This window comes from Petromyzon marinus, unplaced genomic scaffold (genome assembly GCF_048934315.1).
Source record: "Petromyzon marinus isolate PM22_M1 ecotype Great Lakes invasive population unplaced genomic scaffold, UKy_Petmar_22M1.pri1.0 PM_G_Scaffold_57, whole genome shotgun sequence".
Lineage (NCBI taxonomy): Eukaryota > Metazoa > Chordata > Hyperoartia > Petromyzontiformes > Petromyzontidae > Petromyzon > Petromyzon marinus.
In genome coordinates this window covers 627,475-654,969 of record NW_027423010.1, presented here as the reverse complement: position 1 = coordinate 654,969, position 27,495 = coordinate 627,475, and the positions used below count along the sequence as shown (strand labels likewise).

The 27,495-nt window shown below is 53.2% G+C and overlaps 1 protein-coding gene across 1 annotated transcript; it reads right to left on the bottom strand.

The window, feature by feature from the left end:
- On the bottom strand, nucleotides 1-24,302 carry LOC142918210 (uncharacterized). The gene is made up of 8 exons (XM_076062340.1): nucleotides 24,125-24,302; nucleotides 21,787-21,872; nucleotides 16,913-17,120; nucleotides 11,587-12,727; nucleotides 9,549-9,676; nucleotides 4,633-4,855; nucleotides 2,419-2,980; nucleotides 1-110 (listed from the first exon to the last, which is right to left on the bottom strand). Exons 2-8 carry the CDS (start codon nucleotides 21,862-21,864, stop codon nucleotides 36-38), a joined length of 2,415 nt encoding a protein of 804 aa, XP_075918455.1. The 5' UTR covers nucleotides 21,865-21,872; nucleotides 24,125-24,302; the 3' UTR covers nucleotides 1-35.
- Nucleotides 24,303-27,495: the final 3,193 nt, after the last annotated feature.

The window sequence follows — 27,495 nt, the reverse complement described above, 5'->3', positions numbered from 1 at the left end:
TCTGAGGCGCTAGTCTGAGGCGCTAGTCTGAGGCGCTAGTCTGAGGCGGTGCCCTCGTGAGGACCGCTCCTGCGGCTGCGCTTGCTGGGAATCTCCTCCTGGCTGCAGCCCTGGAAAGGGAGGGGGTGGGGTGTTACCCACACACAGAGACCCATAGACTCACCACATAGAGACCCATAGACTCACCACACATAGAGACCCATAGACTCACCACACACAGAGACCCATAGACTCACCACACACAGAGACCCGAAGACTCACCACACACAGAGACCCATAGACTCACCACACACAGAGACCCATAGACTCACCACACACAGAGACCCATAGACTCACCACACACAGAGACCCATAGACTCACCACACACAGAGGCCCATAGACTCACCACACAGAGAGACCCATAGACTCACCACATAGAGACCCATAGACTCACCACACACAGAGACCCATAGACTCACAACACACAGAGACCCATAGACTCACCACACACAGAGACCCATAGACTCACCACACACAGAGACCCACAGACTCACCACACAGAGACCCATATACTCACCACACACAGAGACCCATAGACTCACCACACACAGAAACCCATAGACTCACCACACACAGAGACCCATAGACTCACCACACACAGAGACCCATAGACTCACCACACACAGAGACCCATAGACTCACCACACACAGAGACCCATAGACTCACCACACACAGAGACCCATAGACTCACCACACACAGAGACTCATAGACTCACCACACACAGAGACCCATAGACTCACCACACACAGAGATCCATAGACTCACCACACACAGAGACCTATAGACTCACCACACACAGAGACCCATAGACTCACCACACACAGAGACTCATAGACTCACCACACACAGAGACCCATAGACTCACCACACACAGAGACCCATAGACTCACCACACACAGAGACCCATAGACTCACCACACACAGAGACCCATAGACTCACCACACACAGAGACCCATAGACTCACCACACACAGAGACCCATAGACTCACCACACACAGAGACCCATAGACTCACCACACAGAGACCCATAGACTCACCACACACAGAGACTCATAGACTCACCACACACAGAGACCCATAGACTCACCACACACAGAGACCCATAGACTCACCACACACAGAGACTCATAGACTCACCACACACAGAGACCCATAGACTCACCACACACAGAGACCCATAGACTCACCACACACAGAGACTCATAGACTCACCACACACAGAGACCTATAGACTCACCACACACAGAGACCCATAGACTCACCACACACAGAGACTCATAGACTCACCACACACAGAGACCCATAGACTCACCACACACAGAGACCCATAGACTCACCACACACAGAGACCCATAGACTCACCACACACAGAGACCCATAGACTCACCACACACAGAGACCCATAGACTCACCACACACAGAGACCCATAGACTCACCACACACAGAGACCCATAGACTCACCACACAGAGACCCATAGACTCACCACACACAGAGACCCATAGACTCACCACACAGAGTCACAGCATTACCGTCCGACACCAATGAGGTAGGGGATCGTTTCGCCGGACAGACAAACACACGCACACTTACACACAAACACCCATACACAGAAACACACGTACACACACACGTACACATCCACACACACACGTACACACACACACGTACACACACACGTACACACAAACACACGTACACACGTACACACAAACAAACACACATACACACACAAACACATATACACACACACGTACACACACAAACACATACACACAAACACACACAAACACGCACACATACACACAAAGATCAAAGATCCCCCATATAGCCTGTAACAGACTGTAGGGGCAAGTGCTGTTAGCGAGCACCTATGAAGGCCGGAACGGTACACGAGGGGGTGGGTGGCCAGCACCACGCCCGACCGCCTTTGTCTCCCTAGTGGCGATGTTTACACACCGCACCAGGTATCATTTGAGGCTGAGTCGACCTAGGGGAGGCCCGGGACCGGTTCAGATAATCGTCACTGGTGTTGGCCGTGAGCGGGAATCGAACCCGGGTCGCCAGGTTCATAGCGCAGCGCGCTAACCGCTACACTATCGCTCCCCACACATACACACAAACACACATACACACACACACGTACACACATACACACAAACACACGTACACACACGCACACACACACGCATACACACGCACACGTACACACACACAAACACGCACACATACACACGCAGACAAATACACATACACACAAACACACGTACACACGCACACAAATACACATACACACAAACACACGTACACACGCACACACATACACATACACACACACGTACACACACACACCACGCATCGTGACGGTGCCCTCACCAGGTCAGCCAGCAGTGGAGTGAACTTCCCACTGCTGCTGTTGCCGCTGCTGCTGCTGCTGTTGTTGCTGCTGCTGTTGCTGTTGTTGTTGCTGCTGCTGTTGTTGCTGGGTAGCTCCTCGGTGCCCGGCTCTCGTAGAACCTCGGTTCCACTCCTGGCCAGGGCTGACGCAGGGACGGCGCCACCACCACCACCAGCGACCATTCCTCCTCCTCCGCCGGCAACGAGCTCGGCGCCGGCGGCGCCGTCGGCACCGAGCCGGGGCGCCGGCGACGCCGCCGACGGGCACAGCCGCGCCACCACGGCGCTCACGTTGTCGGCCTTGGTGCCGAGCCGGTGCCAGCGGGACAGCGCCTCCGCCACCAGCGCCTGCGCCGGCGTCAGGTCTACACCGCTGCTGCTGCTGCTCGAACCACCGGCACAACAACCGGCACCACCAGCAGCACAACCACCGGCACAACCACCGGCAGCACCACCAGCACAACCACCGGCACCACCAGCAGCACAAACACCGGCACAACCACCGGCACCACCAGCAGCACAACCACCGGCACCACCGCCGCTGGCCTGCAGGATGAGACGTGTAAGTGCATGTAGACGTGTGTATGTGTGTATGTACATAGTATGTGTGTATGTAGACGTGTGTGTGTGTAGACGTGTGTGTATGTAGACGTGTGTGTATGTATGTATATAGTGTGTGTGTATGTAGACGTGTGTGTGTGTATGTGGACGTGTGTGTGTGTGTATGTAGACGTGTGTGTGTGTATGTAGACGTGTGTGTGTGTATGTAGACGTGTGTGTGTGTATATAGTGTGTGTGTATGTAGACGTGTGTAAGTGTATAGTGTGTGTGTGTATGTAGACGTGTGTGTGTGTATGTAGACGTGTGTGTGTGTAGACGTGTGTGTGTATGTAGACGTGTGTGTGTATGTAGACGTGTGTGTGTGTGTGTGTATGTAGACGTGTGTGTGTATGTAGACGTGTGTGTATGTAGACGTGTGTGTGCGTAGACGTGTGTGTGTAGACGTGTGTGTGTATGTAGACGTGTGTGTGTGTATGTAGACGTGTGTGTGTGTGTGTATGTAGACGTGTGTGTATGTAGACGTGTGTGTGTGTAGACGTGTGTGTGTATGTAGACGTGTGTGTGTGTATGTAGACGAGGGGGCTAAGCGGGCGTGGCACGGGCTAGAGAAGAGATGGAGTGATGTGGTACAGGAGGACGTGGAGCTGAGTGGACTTGCCGATGACTGGTACCAGCGGTGTCAAGATCGGCCTCTGTGGAGGAGGCTCGTGAAGGATGCTACTGGGCAGTTGGAGGCAGTCGCCCTCCAACAACAACGGAGGGTGGAGGAGCGACGCTCACAACAGCGAGCGGAGCGCCGGGTGGCTAAAGCACAGGAGGTTGGCACAGTAGGGGGCACAGGTGGTGCATCAGCCAGTCATCTCAGTCAGTCGACCCGTGGCACCTGGGTCTGCCCCGTGACCTCCTGCCAGCGGGCGTTCGACACTTCACGTGGCCTCAGGGTGCACATAGCCTGGCACAAGCGTCGTGGTGACGTCACCGCCACTTAGTGGCGAATGGCGGTTGTTGTTGTTGTTGTGTGTGTATATAGTGTGTGTATGTGTATGTATAGTGTGTGTGTGTATGTAGACGTGTGTGTGTGTGTAGACGTGTGTGTGTGTATGTAGATGTGTGTGTGTGTATAGTGTGTGTGTGTATGTAGATGTATGTGTGTGTATGTAGACGTGTGTGTGTGTGTAGACGTGTGTGTGTGTGTATGTAGATGTGTGTGTGTATGTAGACGTGTGTGTGTATGTAGACGTGTGTGTGTGTGTATGTAGACGTGTGTATGTAGACGTGTGTGTATATGTAGACGTGTGTGTGTATGTAGACGTGTGTGTGTGTATGTAGACGTGTGTGTGTATGTAGACGTGTGTGTGTGTATGTAGACGTGTGTGTGTATGTAGACGTGTGTGTGTGTGTATGTAGACGTGTGTGTGTATGTAGACGTGTGTGTGTGTATGTAGACATGTGTGTGTGTATGTAGACGTGTGTGAGTGTATGTAGACATGTGTGTGTGTATAGTGTGTGTGTAAACGTGTGTGTGTGTATGTAGACGTGTGTGTATGTAGACGTGTGTGTGTGTATGTAGACGTGTGTGTGTATGTATGTAGACGTGTGTGTGTGTATGTAGACGTTTGTGTGTATGTAGACGTGTGTGTGTGTGTATGTAGACGTGCCCGTGCTCGCTGCTGCTGCTGTGCGTCCGCACGATGACAGAGCGCCACGGCCTCTGTGGGCGTGAGGACATCCCAGACTCCGTCGGTGGCCAGCACCAGGTAGCGGTGGTGCCCTGGGTCCAGCCTGTAGGCGCTGACGTCCGGCTCGGGGGAGACCACAAACTGGGCGCTCGCAAAGTCGTAGCTCCAGAGGTCCCCTGTGGGATATCGCCAACACACACACACACGTACACACACACGTACACACACACGTACACACACACACGTACACACACACACGTACCACACACACACACGTACACACACACACGTACACACACACACCCACACGTACACACACACGTACACACGTACACACACACACACGTACACACTCACACACGTACACACTCACACACGTACACACTCACACACACGTACACACACACACGTACACACACACACGTACACACACACACGTACACACACACACACACGTACACACTCACACACGTACACACACGTACACACACACACGTACACACGTACACACACACACGTACACACTCACACACGTACACACTCACACACACGTACACACACACACACGTACACACACGTACACACACACGTACACACACACGGACACGTACACACACGGACACACGTACACACACACGTACACACGCACACACGTACACACACACGCACACACGTACACACACGTACACACACGTACACACACATGTACACACACACACGTACACACACACACGTACACACACGTACACACACTCGTAAACACACACGTAAACACACCTACGCGTACACACACATATACATGAACACACGTTTCACAACAACCGCCATTCGCCACTAGGTGGCGATGACATAACCAGGGCGCCTGTGCCAGGCTACGTGCACTTTTAACGCCAGATGAAGTGTCGAATGCCCGCTGGCAGGAGGTCGCCAGGAGGTGCCACGGGTGTGTATAGGTGTGTGTGTAGGTGTGTGTGTAGGTGTGTGTAGGTGTGTGTAGGTGTGTGTGTGTGTAGGTGTGTGTGCCGGACGGGCAACTCTGTCGTGGACAGTGCTGTGGGGGGAGGTCCAATTTTGATTGGCTCCTCCCCTCATGGCATATGTGTCCACCACAGGGGCTAAACGGGGGCTCTGGATGGATGCGAGGGGCTGGTAACCCCTCCACTTCAATTAATTACCACTAAACCACGAATTAAGAATATATAACTAATAAGCTTGTGCCGGAGGCCCGGGGAGGCCAGGCGTCTATGACGTCTCCTGGCCAAACCCCAATTGGCGGAGCCAGGAGATTGAATATCTACCCTCGGGGCTCCTCCAGAAACAACGAAAAACCACTACGGGTGGCCACGTGGAATGTTCGAACACTCACTGCGGAGGAGAGGCTGCCACTCCTCTGTCGGGAGCTGGACCGGTACCGCCTGGATCTATGTGGCATTCAGGAGGTCTGGTGGACCGGCTCTGGCTCCTGCCACTATGAGGGGTGGACAGTCCTCTACTCGGGGCAGCAGACTGCCAAACAACAGGGTGTGGCTCTTCTTTTGAACAAAAGAATAAAGGGGCGTGGGAACATGGCGGTGAGGTGTGGGAAGCTGTAAATCCCAGGCTACTTTGGGCTCTCCTTCCCATCAACTGGAGGCGAGGAATGGTGGTCATGGTTACTTATGCCCCCACCGAAGATGAACATCCGTGGTGGGATGCAGGCAAAGCCGATGAGTCAGATGCCTTCTATGACCTCCTGTCACAGGTGCTGGCTAAAGTGGCCCCTCGGGATAGAGTCATCATGTTGGGTGACTTCAATGCCCGAGTTGGTCATGATACTGGCACCTGGTCTGGAGTGATTGGAGGGCATGGGCCAGATCAGCTCAATAACAACGGTAGAAGGCTGCTAGATTTTTGTGCAGCCCATGGGCTAGTAATTACCAACACGCTGTTCCGGCATCGGCGCATCCACACAACATCATGGATGCATGCCGGGTCCAAGCAAGAACATCTGCTGGACTACATAGTGACGGACCAGCGGATGCGAGCCCATGTCCTTGACACCAGGACCTACCGTGGAGCTGATCTGCCTTCTGACCATCTGACTAGTCATCTGTAAGATGTGCCTGTTATTCTTCAACTCCGGTGGTGGGTGTACACCCAGGACCCCATTCCAACCTAAAGTGGCCTGGTCTCAGTTATCTGATGAAAGTTGCAAGCGAGAATTTCATCATCGCTTGCGGCTGGGATTGGCATCGTCCCCGACTCCTCCTGATGTCGAGGGTAAATGGGCGAGGTTTAGGACTGTGACTCATGCAGCTGCAATGGCTGCTTTGGGTACGCGGTCCAGACCTCCCCAGAGACCCTGGCTGACAGAGGAGGTGTTCAGGATGGTTGAGAAAAAACGACAGGCCCACTGTCATCGGTTACAGAATCCCACGTCAGAGAATGAGGAGGCTTACTGCAGCCTTCGCTCGGAGGTTCGGAGAGCCATGAGGTGCTGCAAGGATGGGTGGTGGTCGCGGGTTGCTGAGGAGATGGAGTCTGCCTCAGTGGCCCGTGATCACAAATCTCTATTTAACTCCATCAAAAAAGTAATCTGCAGCGCCACACCTATTACCATCATTAGGGGAAAAAACGGTGACCCAATCTTCGACCCCCAGGAACAGGTTTGCAGATTTGCTGAGCATTTCTGTGAGGTCCTGGGGGAGGGAAAATCCCTCAGCCGGGAAAACATCGTGGCACAAAGTGAGGATGACCCTGCTGAGGCTGCGGTGCCTCAAATATTGGAAGAAGTCACCCCCTGTGAGTGGCTGGCTGAGGTGCCATCTGTTGAGGAAGTACTGAAGGCGATCCGGAGTCTGAGACCAGGAAAGGCAGCGGGCAGAGATGATCTCCCAAGCGAAATGCTGAGGGAGGGCGGCGTTTGTGCACAGACTGCCCTATATGACATCATAACAACAGTCTGGACCACTGGACGGGTTCCGCAGGATTGGAAGGATGCCCTGGTGGTCCCCCTTTTTAAGAAGTGGGACCGCACAGACTGTAACAACTACAGGGGCATCTCACTCCTCAGTGTGCCGGGAAAGGTCCTGGCAAGGATTATTCAACATCGCCTTGCCAGGCACGCTGAGGAGAGGCTTGCGGAGCCCCAATGCGGTTTCAGGAAAGGGCGGTCCTGCAAAGATGCCATATTTTCTGTCCGTCTGCTACAGCAGAAGTGTAGGGAATTCCAACAAGACCTACATATCTGCTTTCTTGACCTGGTCAAGGCCTATGATACCATCAGTAGACCTGGGCTCTGGGTTGTTCTTCGTGCTTTTGGAGTACCTGACCCTCTGCTCACGATCATTAAGGACCTTCATGATGGTGAGCGGGCCCAGGTAAAACTACGTGGCCGGGAGTCAGAGCCATTCCCTGTACACCTTGGGGTGCGACAGGGATGTCCTCTGGCTCCCACATTATTTGACATCTATTTTGACCATGTAGTTCATGAAGCCTTCAATAGCTGTACCGGGGGAATCTCCATATGGTACATATATAATGGTAGGCTGATCGATGCCCGGGTGCGGTCAAGGGATGGCTCCCTATTGCTCAATCACGTCATGTATGCTGATGATTTGGTAATAGCTGCTCATTCAGAGGAGGAGTTGGAGACGCTGCTGCTGAGACTGGAGCGTGCCACTAAGAGGTGGAGCGTTACCATCAGCCCCACCAAAACTAAGCACCTGCCTGGGTATTTTGTACCATCGGACACTCCACCCCCACAACTCCCAATCGGTGATGGGGCAGTTGTGGAGAGAGTGGAGAGTTTCCCAAATCTGGGCAGTGTGCTTATGACCGGCTCCAGTTTAACAGCAGAGGTCTCACTCCGAATCAGTCGAGCGGCAATATCTTTTCATCGGTTGCGTAACGCTGTGTGGAAGCTACCTAGTCTGTCGCTCCGCACTAAGCGTCAAGTCTTCTCGGCCACGGTCATTCCCTCCCTTCTCTACGCTTGCGAAACGTGGACCCCCCTAATGGAACATCTTCGCCGGTGTGAAACATTTAGGCTGGCCTGCCTACGATCCATCCTGGGTTTAACCAGGCTGGATTGTGTGAGGAGCTCACAAATCCTTGAAAGATCTGGGCAAGGCACCATCGGTGAGCTCCTCCGGCGGGCAAGGCTGCGATGGCTGGGTCATGTAGCCCGCATGCCCAGCCACCGCATGCCGAAACAGCTTTTGTTCGGCTGGATTGAGGGGGCTAAACGAGCACGGCACGGGCTAGAGAAGAGATGGAGTGATGTGGTACAGGAGGACGTGGAGCTGAGTGGACTTGCCGATGACTGGTACCAGCGGTGTCAAGATCGGCCTCTGTGGAGGAGGCTCGTGAAGGATGCTACTGGGCAGTTGGAGGTAGTCGCCCTCCAACAACAACGGAGGGCGGAGGAGCGACGCTCAGAACAACGAGCGGAGCGCCGGGTGGCTAAAGCACAGCAGGTTGGCACAGTAGGGGGCACAGGTGGTGCATCAGCCAGTCATCTCAGTCAGTCGACCCGTGGCACCTGGGTCTGCCCCGTGACCTCCTGCCAGCGGGCGTTCGACACTTCACGTGGCCTCAGGGTGCACATAGCCTGGCACAAGCGTCGTGGTGACGTCACCGCCACTTAGTGGCGAATGGCGGTTGTTGTTGTTGTTGTGTAGGTGTGTGTGTAGGTGTGTGTGTATGTAGGTGTGTGTGTGTGTAGGTGTGTGTGTGTAGGTGTGTGTGTAGGTGTGTGTGTGTAGGTGTGTGTAGGTGTGTGTAGGTGTGTGTGTGTAGGTGTGTAGGTGTGTGTGTGTGTAGGTGTGTGTGTAGGTGTGTATAGGTGTGTGTGTAGGTGTGTGTGTAGGTGTGTGTGTGTGTGTGTACCGAGGGAGCGTGACACGGCCAGGAAGGGGATGTCCTCCGTGGCTGAGCTTTGCTGCCCAGGGCCGCAGTGAGCCACAAGGGGCCTCCTCCAGGCCACACGGCAAGGCCCCCCTGGCTTCCTCATCACCCTGGTGGGCAGACACACAAAGACAAAGATCCCCCGTGTAGCCTTAACAGACTGTACGGGCAAGTGCTGTTAGCGAGCACACACAAAGACAAAGATCCCCCGTGTAGCCTGTAACAGACTGTAGGGGCAAGTGCTGTTAGCGAGCACACACAAAGACAAAGATCCCCGTGTAGCCTGTAACAGACTGTAGGGGCAAGTGCTGTTAGCGAGCAGCACCTACGAAGGCCGGAACGGTACACGAGGGGGTGGGTGCCCAGCACCACGCCCGGCCGCCTTTGTCTCCCTAGTGGCGATGTTTACACACCGCACCAGGTATTCATTTGAGGCTTAGTCGACCTAGGGGAGGCCCTGGACCGGTTCAGATAATCGTGACTGGTGTTGGCTGTGAGCGGGAATCGAACCCGGGTCATCAGGTTCGTAGCACAGCGCGCTAACCACTACACTACTCCTCCCCATACACCCATACACACACACATACACACACACATACACACACATATATACACAACAACCGCCATTCGCCACTAAGTGGCGGTGACGTCACCACGACGCTTGTGCCAGGCTATGTGCACCCTGAGGCCACGTGAAGTGTCGAACGCCCACTGGCAGGAGGTCACGGGGCAGACCCAGGTGCACGGGTCGACTGACTGAGATGACTGGCTGATGCACCACCTGTGCCCCCTACTGTGCCAACCTGCTGTGCTTTAGCCACCCGGCGCTCCGCTCGTTGTTGTGAGCGTCGCTCCTCTGCCCTCCGTTGTTGTTGGTGGGCGACTGCCTCCAACTGCCCAGTAGCGTCCTTCACGAGCCTCCTGCACAGAGGCCGATCTTGACACCGCTGGTACCAGTCATCGGCAAGTCCACTCAGCTCCACGTCCTCCTGTACCACATCACTCCATCTCTTCTCTAGCCCGTGCCGTGCCCGCTTAGCCCCCTCAATCTGGCCGAACAAAAGCTGTTTCGGCATGCGGTGGCTGGGCATGCGGGCTACATGACCCAGCCATCGCAGCCTTGCCCGCCGGAGGAGCTCACCGATGGGACCTTGCCCAGATCTTTCAAGGATTTGTGAGCTCCTCACACAATCCAGTCTGGTTAAACCTAGGATGGATCGTAGGCATGTTTCTAACCGGCGAAGATGTTCCATTAGGGGGGTCCATGTTTCGCAAGCGTATAGAAGGGAGGGAATGACCGTGGCCGAGAAGACCTGAAGCTTAGTGCGGAGCGACAGACCAGGTAGCTTCCACACAGCGTTACGCAACCGATGAAAAGATATTGCCGCTCGACTGATTCGGAGTGAGACCTCTGCTGTTAAACTGGAGCCGGTCATAAGCACACTGCCCAGGTATGGGAAACTCTCCACACTCTCCACAACTGCCCCATCACCGATTGGGAGTTGTGGGGGTGGAGTGTCCGATGGTACAAAATACCCAGGCAGGTGCTTAGTTTTGGTGGGGCTGATGGTAAGGCCCCACCTCTTAGTGGCACGCTCCAGTCTCAGCAGCAGCGTCTCCAACTCCTCCTCTGAATGAGCAGCTATTACCAAATCAGCAGACATAACGTGGTTGAGCAATAGGGAGCCATCCCTTGACCGCACCCGGGCATCGATCAGCCTCCCATTATATCTGTACCATATGGAGATTCCCCCGGTACAGCTATTGAAGGCTTCACGAACTGCGTGGTCAAAATAGATGTCAAATAATGTGGGAGCCAGAGGACATCCCTGTCGCATCCCAAGGTGTACAGGGAATGGCTCTGACTCCCGGCCACGTAGTTTTACCCGGGCCCGCTCACCATCATGAAGGTCCTTAATGATCGTGAGCAGAGGGTCAGGTACTCCAAAAGCACAAAGAACGACCCAGAGCCCAGGCCTACTGATGGTATCATAGGCACACATACACACGAATGTCTTACCGCCCGCCCAGCCTCTCGATGCGTTCCCTCTCCACTGGATCCTCCGGCTTGTGGTCGCGCGTCAACGCCACGGCAAGTAGCGGCACCACCTCGTCCTCCACCTCGTCCACCTCCTCATCCACCACCTCGTCCACCTCCTCCACCACCTCGTCCACCTCCACCACCTTGTCCACCTCCTTGTCCACCACCACCTCCTTGTCCACCTCCTCTTCCATCTCGTCCACCACCTCGTCCACCTCCTCATCCACCTCGTCCACCACCTCCTCCTTGTCCACCTCCTGCCGGGGCGGTGGTGGTGGTGGTTGTGACAGTGGTGGCCGTGGTGGTGGCGGTGGTTGTGACAGTGGTGGTGGTGGTTGTGACAGTGGTGGTGGTGGCGGTGGTGATGGTGGTTGTGACAGTGGTGGTGGTGGTGGTTGTGACAGTGGTGGTGGTGGTGGTTGTGACAGTGGTGGTGGTGGTGGTTGTGACAGTGGTGGTGGTGGCGGTGGTGGTTGTGGTGGTTGTGACAGTGGTGGTTGTGGTTGTAGTTGTGGTGGTTGTGACAGTGGCGGTGGTTGTGACAGTGGCGGTGGTGGTTGTGACAGTGGTGGCCGTGGTGGTGGTTGTGACAGTGGTGGTGGTTGTGACAGTGGTGGTGGTGGTTGTGACAGTGGTGGCGGTGGTGGTGGTTGTGGTGGTTGTGACAGTGGTGGTTGTGGTTGTGGTTGTAGTTGTGGTGGTTGTGACAGTGGCGGTGGTTGCGGTGTTGCCACGGCTTGGCCGATGGCCGCTATGAAGTCCGCCACGACTTGGCCATGCGTAGGTGGGGTTCCGTCCCAGGCTAGGTGGGCCGTCACAGAAGGGGGGCCCATGTCCGAAGGGGGGTCCGCTGAATAAATGGGGCGCAAGGAAGAAGGGGGGCCCGCTGAATAAATGGGTCGCAGTGAGGAAGGGGGGGCCAATGAATAGACGGGGTGCGTTGAAGGGGGGGGGGGGTCCGTCGGCGGGGGTGCCCCCCCCCGGGGATGCCGCTGGGCGATGACGGCTCGCGAGTCTCCCACGTGGGCGACGTAGAGCTCGTCACCGCCCCTGATGAGGCAGCAGCAAGCCGTGGTGCCTGCCGTGCTGGGATGGCCCTGCGGTGTGCGCGGCCAGTTAACTGTAGGGGGGGGGGGGGGTTAGACAGAGGTGTGGGTGAGTGACTGAGTGGGTGGGTAGGTGGGTGATTGAGTGACTGTGTGAGTGGGTGGGTGAGTAATTGAGTGGGTGGGTGAGTGACTGAGTGGGTGAGTGACTGTGTGGGTGGGTGAGTGATTGAGTGGGTGAGTGACTGTGTGAGTGGGTGGGTGAGTGACTGAGTAGGTGAGTGAGTGACTGAGTGGGTTAGTGACTGAGTGGGTGGGGTGGGTGGGTGAGTGACTGTGTGAGTGGGTGGGTGGGTGAGTGATTGAGTGGGTTAGTGACTGTGTGGGTGGGTGGGTGGGTGAGTGATTGAGTGGGTGGGTGGATGAGTGAGTGAGTGACTGTGTGAGTGAGTGGGTGGGTGAGTGACTGAGTGGGTGAGTGACTGTGTAATTGGGTGGGTGAGTGACTGTGTGGGTGGGTGAGTGATTGAGTGGGTGAGTGACTGTGTGAGTGAGTGGGTGGGTGAGTGATTGAGTGGGTGGGTGAATTAGTGGGTGAGTGACTGTGTGAGTGGGTGGGTGGATGGGTGAGTGACTGAGTGGGTGGGTGAGTGACTGAGTGGGTTAGTGACTGTGTGGGTGGGTGGGTGAGTGATTGAGTGGGTGGGTGGGTGAGTGACTGAGTGGGTGAGTGACTGTGTGAGTGAGTGGGTGGGTGAGTGACTGAGTGGGTGAGTGACTGTGTAATTGGGTGGGTGGGTGAGTGACTGTGTGGGTGGGTGGGTGGGTGAGTGACTGAGTGGGTGAGTGACTGTGTGGGTGGGTGGGTGAGTGACTGAGTGGGTGAGTGACTGTGTCGGTGGGTGAGTGACTGAGTGGGTGAGTGACTGTGTGAATGGGTGGGTGGGTGGGTGAGTGATTGAGTGGGTGGGTGAGTGACTGTGTGGGTGGATTAGTGACTGAGTGGGTGAGTGACTGTGTGGGTGGGTGAGTGACTGAGTGGGTGAGTGACTGTGTGAGTGGGTGGGTGAGTGACTGTGTGGGTGGGTTAGTGACTGAGTGGGTGAGTGACTGTGTGAGTGACTGAGTGGGTGAGTGACTGTGTGAGTGGGTGGGTGGGTCAGTGATTGAGTGGGTGGGTGGTGTGCCAAAAAAACCTCTGGAAGGTAAGATGGACAATTGTTGCTCGGAATTTTATGTTATTAAATTTGTTATAACAAAAATTCAATTGTAAAAGTTTTTTTTTTTGTATTTTGAAACGTTTTACAATTTTCAATGTTATTGAACAAAAATATATCAAATATGAAAAATGTTGCGAGAATCTCTTACACATTAGCCATGGGTGAAATAAATGTATTGTGCAACATTCACTGCCATTAATGCAGTGCTACAGTGAAATGCAGCGAAGTGTTTGATGACATTATTTCTGTCAATATTCCCTGCCATTACATTGAGACAAAATAAAATTAGACTCTGATCAATTTATTGGTAACTCTACCACTTGTCTTTGCTCTTCGTTATTTCCTAAGTAACTTCAGACAGCATCAGCCACACTCACGTTTCTTCACTCTCCGCTATCAAGCAGCATCCATCGGAGAAGATCAAATTCATTATGAGACCTCATTTGCCAGTAACAAGATATAGTAATAGGTTTTACCCTTTTAACTGGCAGAAAAACTGACACCTTTATTCAAGGCATCATGTTTGCAATAACCACAACACAAGCAGTCAAAATGCAAACAAAAGAGACAACTCTGATAATAATATTGGCACTGTCCTTGAATTTTATTGGTCCACACCCGAGACGGCTTTTCTTAGAGCCTTCCCTGATCAACAAATTAAACCAATTTCAATGTTTATTTTGCCTCTATCAGCTACATTTGGCCCCAATCACACGACAAAATGTTGCGCCTTTTGGCGTCATCATCACCTGGTCTAACACCGCAAGTGTGAGACGTCATCATCATCTGGTCTAACACCGCAAGTGTGAGACGTCATCATCACCTGGTCTAACACCGCAAGTGTGAGACGTCATCATCATATGGTCTAACACCGTGTGTGTGACGTCATCATCACCTGGTCTAACACCGCAAGTGTGAGACGTCATCATCACCTGGTCTAACACCGCAAGTGTGAGACGTTATCATCATCATCTGGTCTAATACCGCAAGCGTGAGACGTCATCATCACCTGGTCTAACACCGCCTGTGTGAGACGTCATCATCACCTGGTCTAACACTGCGTGTGTGAGACGTCATCATCACCTGGTATAACACCGCAAGTGTGAGACATCATCATCATCTGGTCTAACACTGCGTGTGTGAGACGTCATCATTACCTGGTCTAACACCGCAAGTGTGAGACGTCATCATCACCTGGTCTAACACCGCAAGTGTGAGACGTCATCATCATCTGGTCTAACACCGCAAGTGTGAGATGTCATCATCACCTGGTCTAACACCGCAAGTGTGAGACGTCATCATCATCACCTGGTCTAACGCCGCAAGTGTGAGACGTCATCATCATCTGGTCTAACATCGGAAGTGTGAGACGTCATCATCATCATCTGGTCTAACACCGCAAGTGTGAGACGTCATCATCATCGCCTGGTCTAACACCGCAAGTGTGAGACGTCATCATCATCTGGTCTAACACCGCAAGTGTGAGACGTCATTATCATCACCTGGTCTAACACCACAAGTGTGAGACGTCATCATCACCTGGTCTAACGCCGCGTGTGTGACATCATCATCGTCTGGTCTAACACCGCAAGTGTGAGACGTCATCATCACCTGGTCTAACACCGCAAGTCTGAGACGTCATCATCACCTGGTCTAACACCGCAAGTGTGAGACGTCATCATCATCTAGTCTAACACCGCAAGTGTGAGACGTCATCATCACCTGGTCTAACACCGCAAGTGTGAGACGTCATCATCATCTGGTCTAACACCGCAAGTGTGAGACGTCATCATCATCACCTGGTCTAACACCGCGTGTGAGACGAGGCTCTAAGGGAAGCTGTCTCGGGTGTGGACTTATCAATTCCACCGCCAATACATTATCAGAGCTGCCTGTTTTTGGTTTGCATTCCGACCGCAGCTATTCTGCTCAATGCACAAACAATGACTCCTTGTACACGAAAAACATTGGTGTCAGTTTTGTTGCCAGATGAAAGGGTTAATTTTTTTTATCATATTGTGCTACAGGCAAACGAGGTTCAAATGGTGGAACAAAACGTTAATTTAGTGTAGTGTATAGTGTAGTGTATAGTGTAATGTAGTGTGTAGTGTAGTGTGTAGTGTGTAGTGTAGTGTATAGTAGTGTATAGTGTAGTGTATAGTGTAGTGTATAGTGTAGTGTATAGTGTAATGTAGTGTGTAGTGTAGTGTGTAGTGTAGTGTGTAGTGTAGTGTATAGTAGTGTATAGTGTAGTGTATAGTGTAGTGTATAGTAGTGTATAGTAGTGTATAGTGTAGTGTATAGTGTAGTGTATAGTAGTGTATAGTAGTGTAGTGTATAGTAGTGTATAGTAGTGTAGCGTATAGTAGCGTATAGTAGTGTATAGTGTAGTGTATAGTAGTGTATAGTAGTGTATAGTGTAGTGTATAGTAGTGTATAGTAGTGTAGTGTATAGTGTAGTGTATAGTAATGTATAGTAGTGTAGTGTATAGTGTAGCATATAGTGTAGTGTATAGTAGTGTAGTGTATAGTGTCGTGTATAGTATAGTGTATAGTAGTGTATAGTAGTGTAGTGTATCGTAGTGTAGTGTATAGTGTATAGTAGTGTGTAGTATATAGTGTAGTGTATAGTAGTGTATAGTGTAGTGTATAGTGTAGTGTATAATAGTGTATAGTAGTGTATAGTGTAGTGTATAGTGTAGTGTATAGTAGTGTAGTGTATAGTAGTGTAGTGTATAGTAGTGTATAGTAGTGTAGTGTATAGTGTAGTGTATAGTAATGTATAGTAGTGTAGTGTATAGTGTAGTATATAGTGTAGTGTATAGTAGTGTGGTGTATAGTGTAGTGTATAGTGTAGTGTATAGTGTAGTATATAGTAGTGTATAGTAGTGTAGTGTATCGTAGTGTATAGTGTAGTGTATAGTGTAGTGTATAGTAGTGTATAGTGTAGTGTATATAGTAGTGTATAGTAGTGTATAGTGTAGTATATAGTAAAGTAGTGTATAGTGTAGTGTATAGCGCAGCGCGCGTGAGACCCACCCAGCTCCTCCCACATGGCGCGCTGGCACGCCAGGAAGCCGTCACGGATGGCGTGGCAAACTCCCGCGGGGTCGGCGGCGCCCCACAGCCCGGGCTGGGCGCGGATCGAGGGCCAGAGGCAGCGGCGGGCGAATCGAGCGGCCTGGGGACCGCCGTGGCCGTCGAACACGGCCAGGAAGATGGCATCCCCGTCGCCCTCGGTGGAGACCTGTGGGCACGGGGCGGCGAGGGGAACGTCACGTGACGCGAGCGGTGCATTGTGGGTCGGTCCTAGGCCTCGACCGGCGACCCGGCGGACAAAGAGGACAAAGATCCCCCGTGCAGCCTTAGCGGACCGTGGAGGCAAGTGCCGTTAGCGAGCGGCGCCCGCGATGGCCGCGAGGGCACACGAGGGGGTGGGTGGCCGGCACCACGCCCGGCCGCCTTTGTCTCCCCAGTGGCGATGTTCACGCACCGCACCAGGTACTCGTTTGAGGCCGAATCGACCTAGGGGGAGGCCCAGGACCGGTTCAGATAATCGTCACTGGGCGTTGGCCGTGAGCGGGAATCGAACCCGGGTCGCCAGGTTCATAGTGCAGCGCGCTAACCGCTACACTATCGCTCCCCACACACACAGAGACACACACAGAGACACACACAGAGACACAGAGACACACACACACACACAGACACACACAGAGACACACAGAGACACACACACAGAGACACACAGACACACACACAGACACACACAGAGACACAGAGAGACAGACACAGACACACACACACAGAGACACACAGACACACACACACAGACACACACAGAGACACACAGAGACACACACACACAGAGACACAGACACACACAGACACACACAGAGACACACAGAGACACACACAGACACACACACAGACACATACAGAGACACACAGACACACACAGACACACACAGAGACACACAGAGACACACAGACACACACACACAGACACACACACAGACACACACAGAGACACACACACAGACACACACACAGACACACATACAGAGACACACACAGAGACACACACACACACAGAGACACAGACACACACACAGAGACAAACACAGAGACACACAGAGACACACACAGACACACACACAGAGACACACACACACAGAGACAACAACAACAACCGCCATTCGCCACTAAGTGGCGGTGACGTCACCACGATGCTTGTGCCAGGCTATGTGCACCGTGAGGCCACGTGAAGTGTCGAACGCCCGCTGGCAAGAGGTCACGGGGCAGACCCAGGTGCCACGGGTCGACTGACTGAGATGACTGGCTGATGCACCACCTGTGCCCCCTACTGTGCCAACCTGCTGTGCTTTAGCCACCCGGAGCTCCGCTCGTTGTTCTGAGCGTCGCTCCTCCGCCCTCCGTTGTTGTTGGAGGGCGACTGCCTCCAACTGCCCAGTAGCATCCTTCACGAGCCTCCTCCACAGAGGCTGATCTTGACACCGCTGGTACCAGTCATCGGCAAGTCCACTCAGCTCCACGTCCTCCTGTACCACATCACTCCATCTCTTCTCTAGCCCATGCCGCGCCCGCTTAGACCCCTCAATCCGGCCAAACAAAAGCTGTTTCGGCATGCGGTGGCTGGGCATGCGGGCTACATGACCCAGCCATCGCAGCCTTGCCTGCCGGAGGAGCTCACCGATGGGACCCTGCCCAGATCTTTCAAGGATTTGTGAGCTCCTCACACAATCCAGTCTGGTTAAACCCAGGATGGATCGTAGGCAGGCCAGCCTAAATGTTTCTAACCGGCGAAGATGTTCCATTAGGGGGGTCCACGTTTCGCAAGCGTAGAGAAGGGAGGGAATGACCGTGGACGAGAAGACCTGAAGCTTAGTGCGGAGCGACAGACCAGGTAGCTTCCACACAGCGTTACGCAACCGATGAAAAGATATTGCCGCTCGACTGATTCGGAGTGAGACCTCTGCTGTTAAACTGCAGCCAGTCATAAGCATACTGCCCAGGTATGGGAAACTCTCCACTCTCTCCACAACTGCCCCATCACCGATTGGGAGTTGTGGGGGTGGAGTGTCCGATGGTACACAATACCGAGGCAGGTGCTTAGTTTTGGTGGGGCTGATGGTAAGGCCCCACCTCTTAGTGGCACGCTGCAGTCTCAGCAGCAGCAGCGTCTCCAACTCCTCCTCTGACTGAGCAGCTATTACCAAATCATCAGCATACATAACGTGGTTGAGCAATAGGGAGCCATCCCTTGACCGCACCCGGGCATCGATTAGCCTCCCATTATATCTGTACCATATGGAGATTCCCCCGGTACAGCAATTGAAGGCTTCACGAACTACGTGGTCAAAACAGATGTTAAATAATGTGGGAGCCAGAGGACATCCCTGTCACACCCCAAGGTGTACAGGGAATGGCTCTGACTCCCGGCCACGTAGTTTTACCCAGGCCCGCTCACCATCATGAAGGTCCTTAATGATCGTGAGCAGAGGGTCAGGTACTCCAAAAGCACGAAGAACGACCCAGAGCCCAGGCCTACTGATGGTATCATAGGCCTTGACCAGGTCAATAAAGCAGAGATGTAGGTCTTGTTGGAATTCCCTACACCTCTGCTGTAGCAGACGGACAGAAAATATGGCATCTGTGCAGGACCGCCCTTTCCTGAAACCGCATTGGGGCTCCGCAAGCCTCTCCTCAGCGTGCCTGGCAAGGCGATGCTGAATAATCCTTGCCAGGACCTTTCCAGGCACACTGAGGAGTGAGATGCCCCTGTAGTTGTTACAGTCTGTGCGGTCCCCCTTCTTAAAAAGGGGGACCACCAGGGCATCCTTCCAATCCTGCGGAACCCGTCCAGTGGTCCAGACTGTTGTTATGATGTCATATAGGGCAGTCTGTGCACAAACGCCACCCTCCCTCAGCATTTCGCTTGGGAGATCATCTCTGCCCGCTGCCTTTCCTGGTCTCAGACTCCGGATCGCCTTCAATACTTCCTCAGCAGATGGCACCTCAGCCAGCCACTCACAGGGGGTGACTTCTTCCAATATTTGAGGCACCGCAGCCTCAGCAGGGTCATCCTCACTTTGTGCCACGATGTTTTCCCGGCTGAGGGATTTTCCCTCCCCCAGGACCTCACAGAAATGCTCAGCAAATCTGCAAACCTGTTCCTGGGGGTCGGAGATTGGATCACCGTTTTTTCCCCTAATGATGGTAATAGGTGTGGCGCTGCAGGTTACTTTTTTGATGGAGTTAAATAGAGATTTGTGATCACCGGCCACTGAGGCAGACTCCATCTCCTCAGCAACCCGCGACCACCACCCATCCTTGCAGCGCCTCACGGCTCTCCGAACCTCCGAGCGAAGGCTGCGGTAAGCCTCATTCTCTGACGTGGGATTCTGTAGCCGATGACAGTGGGCCTGTCGCTTTTTCTCAACCATCCTGAACACCTCCTCTGTCAGCCAGGGTCTCTGGGGAGGTCTGGACCGCGTACCCAAAGCAGCCATTGAAGCTGCATGAGTCACAGTCCTAAACCTCGCCCATTTACCCTCGACATCAGGAGTCGGGGACGATGCCAATCCCAGCCGCAAGCGATGATGAAATTCTCGCTTGCAACTTTCATCAGATAACTGAGACCAGGCCACTTTATGTTGGAATGGGGTCCTGGGTGTACACCCACCACCGGAGTGGAAGAATGGTAGGCGCATCTTACAGATGACTAGTCGATGGTCAGAGGGCAGATCAGCTCCACGGTAGGTCCTGGTGTCAAGGACATGGGCTCGCATTCGCTGGTCTGTCACTATGTAGTCCAGCAGATGTTCTTGCTTGGACCCGGCATGCATCCATGATGTTGTGTGGATGCGCCGATGCCGGAACAGCGTGTTGGTAATTACAAGCCCATGGGCTTTACAAAAATCTAGCAGCCTCCTACCGTTGTTATTGAGCTGATCTGGCCCATGCCCTCCAATCACTCCAGACCAGGTGCCAGTATCATGACCAACTCGGGCATTGAAGTCACCCAACATGATGACTCTATCCCGAGGGGCCACTTTAGCCAGCACCTGTGACAGGAGGTCATAGAAGGCATCTGACTCATCGGCTTTGCCTGCATCACTCCACGGATGTTCATCTTCGGTGCGGGCATAAGTAACCACGACCACCATTCCTCGCCTCCGGTTGATGGGAAGGTGAGCCCAAAGTAGCCTGGGGCTTACAGCTTCCCAGACCTCACCGCTACACTCCCACGCCCCCTTCATTCTTTTGTTCAAAAGAAGACCCACACCCTGTTGTTTGGCAGTCTGCTGCCCCGAGTAGAGGACTGTCCACCCCTCATGGTGGCAGGAGCCAGAGCCAGTCCACCGAACCTCCTGAATGCCATATAGATCCAGGCGGTACCGGTCCAGCTCCCGACAGAGGAGTGGCAGCCTCTCCTCTGCAGTGAGCGTTCGAACATTCCACGTGGCCACCCGTAGTGGCTTTTAGTTGTTTCTGGAGTAGCCCCGAGGGTAGGTATTCAATCTCCTGGCTCTGCCAATTGGGGTTTGGCCAGGAGACGTCATAGACGCCTGGCCCCCCGGGGCCTCCGGCACAAGCTTATTAGTTACATATTTCAGTTTAATTCGTGGTTTCGTGGTAATTAATTGAAGGTGGAGGGGTTACCAGCCCCTCGCACCCGTCCAGAGCCCCCGTTTAGCCCCTGTGGTGGACACATATGCCATGAGGGGAGGAGCCAATCAAAATTGGATCTCCCCCCACAGCACTGTCCACGACAGAGTTGCCTGTCCGGCACACAGAGACACACACACAGACACACACACAGAGACACACACAGACACACACAGAGACACACAGACACACACACACAGACACACAGAGACTCCGCCCACCTCTGTGATGTCCTCCATGTAGCGCTGCCCCCCACGGTTGGAATCGGCGCTCACGATCAGCTTCAATGGGCTCGACATGGTGCAACCTTAACACACACACAGAGACAGACACATACAGACACACAGAGACACACACACATACACACACACAGACACACACACACAGAGACACACACACACAGACACACACACAGACACACACACACAGACACACACACAGATACACAAACACAGACATACACACACAACAACCTGTGTCTCTATGTGTGTGTGTGTCTGTGTGTGTCTTTGGTGCAACCTTACCCCACACATACACACACAATAACCTGTGTGTGTCTGTGTGTGTGTCTGTGTGTGTGTGTCTCTGTGTGTCTGTGTGTGTCTGTGTGTGTGTCTGTGTATGTGTCTGTGTGTGTGTCTCTGGTGCAACCTCACCCCACACACACACACAACAACCTCTATGTGTCTGTGTGTGTGTCTCTCTGTGTGGCTGTGTGTGTGTCTGTGTGTGTGTCTGTGTGTGTGTAGTGGGGAGCGATAGTGTAGCGGTTAGCGCGCTGCGCTATGAACCCGGCGACACGGGTTCAATTCCCGCTCACGGCCAACACCAGTGACGATTTTCTGAACCGGTCCCGGGCCTCCCCTAGGTCGACTCAGCCTCAAATGAGTACCTGGTGCGGTGTGTAAACATTGCCACTAGGGAGACAAAGGCGGTCGGGCGTGGTGCTGGCCACCCACCCCCTCGTGTACCGTTACCGGCCTTCATAGGTGCTCGCTAACAGCACTTGCCCCCACAGTCTGTTAAGGCTATATGGGGGATCTTTGTCTTTGTTGTTGTCTGTGTGTGTGTGTCTCTGGTGCAACCTCACCCCACACACACAACCACCTCTGTGTGTCTGTGTGTGTCTGTGTGTGTGTCTCTTGTGCAACCTCACCCCACACACACGACCTGTGTGTCTGTGTGTGTCTCTGTGTGTCTGTGTGTGTCTGTGTGTGTCTCTTGTGCAACCTCACCCCACACACACACAGACACACAACCTGTGTGTGTGTATGTCTGTGTGTGTGTAGTCGTGCTCTCACTGCGGGCTACTCACAACACTGATGACAAATGTCGCCGTGACTACCACGTTTTTGCCGTCGTAAAATGACAGATTAATAATAAACAAAAATTAGGTTAATAATGAAAAATGACAGATTAATAATACACACAAATTAGGTTAATAATGAAAAATGACATATTAATGACAGACTCATAATCAACAATGACAGATTAATAATGAAAACCACAGACTAATCATGGAAAATGACAGATTAATAATAAACAGAAAAGCCTTAAAGCCCTAAGCGTGTTGTGGTGGCAGCAGCAGCAGCAGCAGTGACGAGGCACACCACGTGACGTTGCCGGGGCAAGCCAGGGCAAGCCAGGGCAACACACGCCTCACACCACACACACAGCCTCACACTACACACACAGCCTCACACTACACACACAGCCTCACAGTACACACACAGCCTCACACTACACACACACAGCCTCTCATTTACACACCGACCCCCCTGGTTCCATCTGTGGGGGGCTAATGCCCCCCTCCACACTCCCCATTAGGTGGGGGGGGACTGATCTCCCCCTCCCCACTCCCCACTAGGTGGGGGGGGGTCTGATCTTCCCCTCCCCCGCGAGCGGTTGGGGTGTGACGTCAGCACCCCTCCACCCCCCCCCCACTCGCGGCTGGCGGCTGCTCAGAGTTAATTATTTATTTATACTAAGCCGTTGTGTCAACAGCCAACGGGCGCTGGACGGCCCTCCCCCACCCACGTGACCCCCCCACCCACGCGCGCGACCACCCACGCGCGTGGGTGCGGGCAGCCGTAGTAGGGTAGTTTAATATGCACGCGCTGGGTAAGCAATTAATTAATTAATCTCTGCGCGCTCGCTTGCGGTGAAAGTCAAACGTCCCCCTGTTTAATTATTTATTTACGGGTGCCTATGCTGATTAAAGCCACCCACACACACGCACAGCGTGGTACGCCGATCGCTGTCCCACCGCTCTTCACAAAGATCCCCCATATAACCTTAACAGACTGTAGGGGCAAGTGCTGTTAGCGAGCAGCACCTATGAAGGCCGTAACCGCTCTTCACACATGCACACACACGCACACACACGCACACACATGCGTCACAAAGTCAGTAGTCTGCGCTAAGATTTATTTCCCGTGTATGTCCCCCTCCAGCCAGCAGCAGCCCTTCCTCCTCTCTCACCTACCCGTCTCAGAGTGCGTCCACCGCCTGAGCCCGAGCCGACCGAACTGACCTCCTTTGTCCGTGTCCGCCGCTCACCTCTGCGGCCGCTGCCGCCGCTGCCCGACGGGGCCGAGGGAGATGTTTCTCTCTCTCTCTCGCCTTGGGGGACTTTGTCTCGTCGATCGCTCTCAGCTCCACCCTGCGGGCGTCCCGAGCGCGGACCCTGAGGACGGCTAACTTGTCTCCCGCCACCGCCGCCGCTCCAGAAGGACTCTGCCACAAATTCTCCCTCCTGCACCACCCTTATATATGTCCCAAGCCCCTTAACTCCGCCCCCCACCCCCCCCCCCCGGGTCATATGACGTCATCCTGTGCATCTAATCGAATCCCCCCCACCCCCTCCCCCGGGTCACGTGACATCATCCTGCGCATCCAATCGAATCCTCTTTGCGGCCGTTAGGAGCGCTCTGGCCGTTGGGGATGGGGGGAGGGGGTGGTCACGTCATCCACCCCCCTCCCCATTGTCTCTCTCTCTGTGTGTCTACTTATTATCGGCCTGTTGCTTTAACCCTCCCAGCCCGCTGTTTACTCTGACGCTGGGTGCTGGATGAAGTTCCCACAACCCCCCACGTGTTGTGTATGCTTCATTGCGGCCGGCCTGTAAAGCTCTAAGCTCTATGCCCCCCTTTTTGTGGGGGGAGGGCGCCACATAATCCTGTCTGGGGGGGCTCGGAAAATTTCCTGGTCCGGGGAAGCCGTGGAACGTCCCCGCTAGTGGGGTCCTCGGATGAAAACCCATCGTACCACGTGATCCCTGCTAGTGGGGTCTTCGGGTGAAAACCCATTGTACCACGTGATCCCTACTAGTGGAGTCCTCGGGTGAAAACCCATCATACCACGTGATCCCTGCTAGTGGGGTCCTCGGGTGAAAGCCCATCGTACCACATGATCCCTGCTAGCGGGGTCCTCGGGTGAAAACCCATCGTACCACGTGATCCCTGCTAGCGGAGTCCTCGGGTGAAAACCCATCGTACCACGTGATCCCTGCTAGTGGGGTCTTCGGGTGAAAACCCATCGTACCAAGTGATCCCTCCTCGAGACCCTAGGGGGGTGCATGCGAGTGTTTAGTGGGGGGGGGAGGCCGAGCTGCCCCGCTCCGGTGGCACCACACATCACGTCTTCCAATGCCAAACGAATCTTGTTCAGGGGCCTATAGCTTGGCCCCTGATCTAAGAGAGAATTAGACTGCTACGCGCTGAACTAGATCACGCGGACGAGACACTCTGGAAATCGCACTTAACAATGACGGGGGGGAAATAAAATGTCTACGTCTGATTGGGAACGTGTAGATAACGTGTCAGCTGAATGTAAAGATAACCTGATTTCCAAGTTCAACCTCCTTTCCAAGAAGAAGTCAGATCAACACGTTAAAAAGTTTGACGTTGACGAGGTTGTTATTAATCTTGAGTAATAGCCCTATTTGCAACGGTCTGAAGCTGGCTTTGGCTAACGGTTAAACTTTGTAGTCACCACAAACACAAACCAGCGGATGATATCGTTGCCCAGGTCCATGTCGCTCTTAAGGGTTTGGGGACACGTGGCTGCAGAAGCGACAAGATCTGAGATCGCTGCAACCCTCAAGAGCGCTAAGATGCCAGCCAGCAACGTCAGTAAGGATGAGCGTTTTGAATCAGAAAGGGTTTTATTCGCCATGTAAGTTCACACCGACACGGAATTTACTTTGGCAGGATGGTGCATACATTCAACATATAGGAATCTAAAATCTTAAATAAGTTTTAAACAAGTCTTACTATAATAAGGGTTAAAAGTCTAACACCAAGGGGCTGAAGTATATAAAATTAAATAAATATCGAATATAAAATAGCTTTAAGATATAATTTAAAAATAAAAAATACAAATAGGGTAACATAGTTAATATCGGTAAGGTGTCGTTCTGTAGATCAAATGTTAAAAACAGTGTTAGCCCTTGGCCTTGTTTAACAGGCCAGCAGCAGATGGGAAGAAACTGTTTTTATGGCGTGAGGTTTTGGTCCTGATGGACCGAAGCCTTCTGCCGGAGGGGAGTAGCTGAAACAGAGAGTGTCCAGGGTGGGAGAAATCGGCCATAATCTTCCTCGCTCGCCTCATGGACCTTGTTGTGTGCAGGTCCTCGAGGGTTGGTAGATTGCAGGCAATTACCTTCTCAGCAGTGTGGATGATACGCTGCAGTCTGCTCTTGTCCTTGGCAGTGGCAGCAGCATACCAGACGGTTATGGAGGAGGTGAGGATGGATTCAATGATCGCTGTATAGAATTGCACCATCATTGTCTTTGGCAGGTTGAATTTCTTCAGCTGCCGTAGAAAGTACATCCTCTGTTGAGCTTTCTTGGTGAGGGAGCTGATGTTCAATTCCCACTTAAGGTCCCGGGAGAGAATAGTGCCCAGGAAGCGGAAGGACTCTACAATTTTGACTGGGGAGTTTAACAGGGTGATGGGGGTGAGTGGTGCTGTATTCTTCCTGAAGTCCACAACCATCTCAACTGTCTTTAGAGCATTTAGCTCTAAGTTGTTCTGGCTACACCAGGTCACCAGATTGTCAGCTTCCCACCTATAGTCAGACTCATCCCCACCAGAGATCAGCCCAATGAGGGTGGTGTCATCCGCAAACTTCAATAGTTTGACGGACAAATGATTGGAGGTGCAGCTGTTGGTATACAGGGAGAAGAGCAGAGGGGAAAGGACGCAGCCCTGAGGAGTTCCGGTGCTGATGGACCTGGAGTCAGAGACTTGTGTTCCCAGCTTAACTCACTGCTTCCTGTCAGACAGGAAGTCTGTGATCCATTTACAGGTGGTGTATGGCACGTTCAGCTGGAAGAGCTTGTCCTGAAGCAGGGCAGGGATGATGGTGTTGAAGGCAGAGCTGAAGTCCACAAACAGGATCCTGGCGTAGGATGCTGGGGCGTCCAGATGCTGTAGGGTGAAGTGGAGGGCCATGTTAACTGTATCGTCCACAGACCTGTTGGCTCTGTAGGCAAACTGAAGGGGGTCCAGGAGAGGGTCTGTGATGGCTTTGATGTGTGCCAGGACCAGGCGCTCAAAAGACTTCATTACCACAGATGTAAGGGCGACCGGCCTGTAATCATTTAGTCCTGTTGGCCTTAGCTTTTTGGGCACAGGGATGATGGTGGAGGACTTGAGACAGGCTGGTACATGGCATGTCTCCAGGGAGGTGTTAAAGATGTTGGTGAACACCGGAGACAGCTGGTCAGCGCAGTGCCTGAGGGTGGCTGGAGAGACAGAGACCGGCCCGGCTGCTTTGCGTGGATTCTGCCTCTTGAAAAGTCTATTAACTTCTCCCTCCTGAAAGGAGATAGTCGTCTCTGTAGTATTGGTGGGGGATGGGGCCTCTTGGGTTGGAAGGGGTGGTTCAGGACAGTCCAATTGTCTTTCAAATCTACAGTAGAACT